This window comes from Helianthus annuus, chromosome 4 (genome assembly GCF_002127325.2).
Source record: "Helianthus annuus cultivar XRQ/B chromosome 4, HanXRQr2.0-SUNRISE, whole genome shotgun sequence".
Classification (NCBI taxonomy): domain Eukaryota; kingdom Viridiplantae; phylum Streptophyta; class Magnoliopsida; order Asterales; family Asteraceae; genus Helianthus; species Helianthus annuus.
The window spans coordinates 22,236,920-22,243,105 of record NC_035436.2 but is presented as its reverse complement, the minus strand read 5'-3'; the positions used below and the strand labels follow the sequence as shown (position 1 = coordinate 22,243,105).

The following is a 6,186-nucleotide window of genomic DNA, read 5'->3' as shown; positions in this document are numbered from 1 at the left end:
GACAACACGTTCATAAAACAAAGTAAGGAGATATGCGGGGCTTACCGGCGATCGGTGACGGAGGAGTGGTGATGTGCTACGGTTGCCGAGGGAGAGAGAGGGAGGAGAGGTGACTGCCGTAAAGTCGGGAGGGCGGTTAGGGTTGGATATTTTTCTTTGGTTGGAATATCTATCAATAGACATGCACATACGTATATAACAAAGAGGGTGGATGTGGCGGTTGGGATTTAGCATGGGCCAAGAACTTGGGCACAAATAAAAGGAAACTTGGGCTGTGAGAATCTTTGGGGTGTGGGCTGCTCCACAAAACACAAAAGAGAAGGAGTGGAATTACGTGGAATGTTGGCAGCTTATAGATGCAACATGAAATAATAGGTGTATTATTATTATTTTATATTTCCTTTACTACTAGTAATAATAAAGTTTAGTGTCAACTTAATTAGTTTGATATATATTAATCAAGTTACGGTACGGGTCTCATAGGTATCGGGTTACGCGAGTTGTGCCATGGTTCAGATGGTTTGGGCCGGTTCAACGTGATACAGATAAAATGTAATTATTTCATCAATTAGCAACACGTAGGTTTTAATAAAAAAAATGAAACGAACGAGTTTTTATCTCAAAGTTACGGGTTGTCACATCATCCCCAAGTTGAAAGAAATTTCGTCCCGAAATTTAGCACGTAGTCACTGAGGAAGCTAGTTAGGTTGCGTGGTTTCTTGGTTTTTCTTGGGGTGTTACATCATCCCCCTGTTGGTTTGGAATTTCGTCCCGAAATTCCGCAGTAGCTTTAGCCTCAGTAGTGGTTACACTGTTTCCGAACAACTGGGGATACCTGAGTTTCATTTGATCTTCTCGTTCCCAGGTGAACTCCGGGCACGACGGAAGTTCCAACGAACTCGAACTAGAGGCATTGCATCAACCAATAGCCACCGGTTAGTACAAAGGCTAGCGAGAGGTTTACCATAATTAAGGTAACTGTCGTAGAGTCAAAGATGTGACTCTTGTAGTGCAAGGGGAAAAAGAGGTAAGGTTACAACTCAGCACAAGAAATATCCTTAAAACAATAAAATAAGAAAATCCATTCAAATTAACCCATATAAGTCACTACATCGAATATTCGCAAAAGTTTTAATCGCCACGATTGTCTGCATGAAAACAAATGAAAGAAAAATAACTAGATTAACGAGTGAAAGACGAGTCAGTCGTCCACGTCTCCATCCTCGAGGTCACTACCATCATCATCGTCTCCGTCATTATCCGAGACCTCCTCCGGCTCTTCTTTCTCCTCTTCCGGCTCTTCTTCCTCCTCTTCCGGCTCTTCTTCCTCCTCTTCCGCCTCTGGCTCGGGAGGTGCCGGGACTGGGGCTGGCTCGGGTTCAGGTGCGAAGCGGGCTTCCTCCAACTGATGGACCCTCCAATCCATCATACCTAGCCTTTCGGCATGCGAGTTAAGCCTTTCATGATCCACTCGAGCGTCTCTCAGTATCAGATCTTGTACCTCGCGCCCTTTTAGGGCTTCTGCCTTCAAATCAGTAGTTCTCCTATTAAGTTCCTGTATATGCTTCTCCTGAGCTTCCACTCGCCCTCCTAGGGTAGCAACCCTTTTTAGTAATTTCTGATTTTGCTCCATTAAGACTTGGTTTTGTTCTATTAGAATCTGGTTATAATCTCGGAGGGCCTTATTCACAGCAGACTCGGCCTGGGCGCTGAGCGAGTTAACTGGTAGTGCATGCGTAGGTCGGGAGGACGACTCCCCGCCCTGCGCGAGTCTCTTCCTATAAGCCGCACGCGTCTCCACCTGACGCGGGGGTGAGTGAGTAGCAGCGGGTGCCTTCTCTGGCGCCCGGGATTGGTCGAAAGATGCGGACGGTGCAGACATGCCTGTCGAGTTGATGACGCAACGCAAGTTAAACGAAAGAATGCACACTCACAACCTACCAAAAGAGGGTATTGACGTAGAAAGGGAAGAAAAGAATGACAGAAAAGGGTAAGCACACAAGGTTTCAATCAACAGTTGCTATGTTTATCTAAGCATACCATGAGCAAAATTCTATGTAACTAGCAAGTAGGCAATAAAAGCATAAACCATACCACCTAGAATGTTGAGTCTTGCACGTGGAGCGAAGCGTCGTTGTGGATCGTTGAGAGCACTGTTCTGGTTATAGTCTGGTTTTAATAAAACGTTTTCCCATATTAAAACCTAGTTCTCTATAACCAATGGCTCTGATACCAATCTGTCACACCCCCAAAATCCACACGCGGCGTACCACCGCTTGGAGGCGTGACATGACCAGGATCTAGCCATCAATCATATTGAACATAGTGAATAATACTTTAAGTAGTTTGCAAAACTCAATTCAATACAATTGATGTTCAAACCAAACTTTGATTAAGTAGCGGAAGCATAATATGAAAACCCAAAATAATGTTCAAGTGTTTAGAATAACATCCACGATCCTTATCCCACAACGACTGTGCCTCCCGTGCAAGCTCCATATGTACCTAAGGTCCTGCAAGGCATGCAGCAGAGAGTCAACAACTAGTTGAGCGAGTTCACAGTAAACAATTCTGTAATAGTATTAGTAAAGTAAGCCTTGTGTTCGTTCGTTAAGTCATGTATCATATTAGTTCGTATCGCGGCCCTCTAGGCATGTATGCGAAGATTAGGGGAAAGTTTCCCAAGTATCCTAGACTATGTATATTTGTATCGCGGCCACCCTGGCATGTGTGCGAAGTTTTAGTATATAGTTCGCGACCTTTCCCAGGCATGTGTGCGAAGACCAGTCATAATATCACTGCCAACCCTGGCGTGTGTGCGAAGATCAGTTCAATTGGTATACTAGTCTAGCCGTATCTTATGATTTACCATCCTCACCCTGAGGACCATATCATTAGGTTCCATTAACTAAGTTTGCACGAATAAATCATACAATCCCATTCCCACCCTGGGAATCCCATGCCTTGTAGAAAGTGTGAACTCACCTTGGTTTGCTCGGTTAGATTAAATGCTCGTTAAATAGTTGATCAGTCAAATCCTATCGTGGTTACCAAGGACAGTCAGTTTCGTGAACACACAATACATATGTACTTGCATTTACTACACAGATTGCAACAAGTAGCACGTATATTATTACGCAGATCATAGCAAGCGATTGGGTCTAAAAGCAATGCAAATTCACATCACACCATATCACAAGTGGTTCAGTTTACATTCAAGTGTGCAGGCTAATTATGACAAGCATTCATGTATCGTAATTTAACCAGCTAAAGTGTGCGACCCATTAACCTCACAACCCAGTTCATTATGGCTGACCCACCGACAATTAACCCAAACAGCCCAATTGGCCACTCGCTATTGGGCCATTCCATATTTAACCCAACCCACACCTAAGTATCAAAACATACTGACCAAAGCCCTTTAACCATATTGATCGGCCCACACCTATTTAACAACATTATCATCACAGGTTCTTATAGATCAATACCCTATTGCCCAACCCTATTATCAAGCAAATAGTTAACACATGTATGTATACTTAGACACCCATCGAATGAATGATCATAACATCATCTAGCGTCATTCTAATCATACCAGGGTACAACATCATCATTCATGTATAATTCATTAAATTAAAATTACGTATTAACAAGATCATCACATAAAGATTATTATAAGCATCAATCATTATACCTATACCACACATAAACCATATCACATAAATAGAAAAGTCACCAAGACAGATCAATTATCATCACAGTTATCATGAACCGTCACCAGCATGCCCTCCTAATTCTGTTTACGCAATATTCGAGCAACAATGCTAATGGTTTTATTCAAAATAAATCACCAGTTCTAACATGCACACATGATCCCTAAGTCATCGATAATATCCAGCATGTTCATATCTCTAACCTTTATCCTTAACACGCATCACTGAGTTGTACATTGGGCATGCTTGATTGTACCCACCATGAAAATACAGGAGCAAGCTTTCAATGGTTAACACCCATACCCCAGCCATGAAGTATACTTCATTCAAGCATAAATTTTTAGGAGTCTTTACCACTCTTATTATAAAAAAAATGATAAAACATCACCACGTTCATTTATTTCTCAGTTAGTCGATTTGGATAATCACGTATACGAATATCAAGTATCAGATACGGGTTCATCCAGGGAGTATTTTCGTTGGTAACAGGTTCCGACTAAAAAGTTTCGGACCCTATTTACTATCTAATGATTTCATAGGTCGGATTCACATAACAGTTTCGTGGTTCCCATGTTATCATTCATATTCACAACAAGTTCACATAATAGTTTCATGTAATCACATAATCGCAGGCATCAAACAAAGTTAAGGTCGGTCAGACCGTAACCGAGACAACACGTTCATAAAACAAAGTAACGAGATATGCGGGGCTTACCGGCGATCGGTGACGGAGGAGTGGTGATGTGCTACGGTTGCCGAGGGAGAGAGAGGGAGGAGAGGTGACTGCCGTAAAGTTGGGAGGGCGGTTAGGGTTGGATATTTTTCTTTGGTTGGAATATCTATCAATAGACATGCACATGTAGGTCCCTTTTTCGCGGAGGATTACGAACCTAAACCTTGTTATACAAACCTACTAGCGAGTGCGGAATCCAAGCTAGCAAGCAAACCGAGTTAGTAGCAAGTAGAGAAACAAACACACAAAGATTCACCGATTAACACTAGTCGTATTAATGCAATGAGGGTTTCGGTTACAAGCTCAACGTTTACAGAAGTGTTCTATAAACTCTCTAAGTGTGTGAGTGAGTTCTGGGCAGAATGCTCTCTAAGCTTCTATCTCTCGGGTGTGTGAAAATGGCAGAACTTCAGAACTCCAGAACTAACTCACACTCAACACATGCATGGGTATATATACCCAGCTCAGCATGTCTGGTCGAAGGATTCGACAGATGGTCCGAAGGATCATCTGTCGACCACATGTTACACGAAAGATCAGCATGGACCTCGAAGGATCATCCTTCGAGGTCTAATGGTCGAACCATGGTCGAACCATATCTTTCGATCACCTCGAAGGATCAGGTGTATCCTTCGAGGCTATCCTTCGATCTGAACATCTTTCAAATGTTGTCCAAGTCAAACCGGAGGATGGTTGACTTGGTCAACTTACAATACAAATCAGGACATCGTTTATATCAGACCGAATACAGACAAAGTACAGACACAAGTGCACCAACAAACTCCCCCTTGGCTGTAGCTTTGTCTTTGATCTCTAAGCTTTGTCTTGTTCTTCTAAAAGTGTAGACTCGTCTTGAACTTCGACGGTCTTTGGTCTTCAGGTTTTCAAAACTCTGATGTCCTATCGTGTCTTCAATGTCGGAGGATCTTCAAAGTCTTCACGTCTTGAAAGTAGAGAGTGTATCAACAAACTACCCGTATCATGTAGGAAGTGTGTTGACAAACTCCCCCTTAACATAAGCTCCCCCTTGAGTTATGCTCGTGAAAAGACTTTATCTTTATGTAGTGAGATCCTTGTGGTGTTGATGATGGCCAGCGGCAACTCGATCATCTTCATCTTTCGAGCGCCTTCTCGTCGTGTCTTCATTCCAAGGCTTGTCATCGACCATGTTCTCCTAGCCTTTAGAATCTGCACATGCAAGAAATCTAAACGCGTAATGAGAACAACTGCTTGGAATAGTATAAACAAATGACACACGAGTGACCATGTCATAATCAAACACCGTCCGACAGTTTGAAAGTTTAATAAAATTTGTCAATTTTAGTTTTTAACTTTCAAAACATGCAAATTTCGACCGTTTATGAAGATTTAGTCAGTTCGGTTTTCAGTCAGGTTTCAGGTAACGAAGACTTGAGCTCCAACATCGTACGATCGAAAATAAAGCAGAAATAAAATCTTTTTGGCTTTTATAAAGTTTATATTAAAACAAGCCTAAAATCTTTTTGGTATTTTTGAAATTAAAAGACAACAATTTAAAATCCTTTGAGTGTTATCAAACGACATCACCGCTAATGTCGTGCTGATATGCACCAAACGACGAAACTGTTTAAAAGAAAAACAATAAAAGTTAAGCAGTAAATAAATAAATATATACAAACATTCTTTTTGCGAGTTTCGAGGGTAAGAGAATCATATCAGTGTACGGTCATGCCAAAACACTCTTGTTGTTCAGTTAGTTAA

The 6,186-nt window shown here is 41.8% G+C and overlaps 1 protein-coding gene across 1 annotated transcript; it reads right to left on the bottom strand.

Moving 5' to 3' along the window:
- Window positions 1–1,201: 1,201 nt before the first annotated feature.
- On the bottom strand, window positions 1,202–1,633 carry LOC110933050 (glutamic acid-rich protein-like). Its single transcript, XM_022176291.1, has one exon. The coding sequence runs from the start codon at window positions 1,631–1,633 to the stop codon at window positions 1,202–1,204; it is 432 nt and encodes a 143-aa protein (XP_022031983.1).
- Between the last annotated feature and the right edge of the window lie 4,553 nt (window positions 1,634–6,186).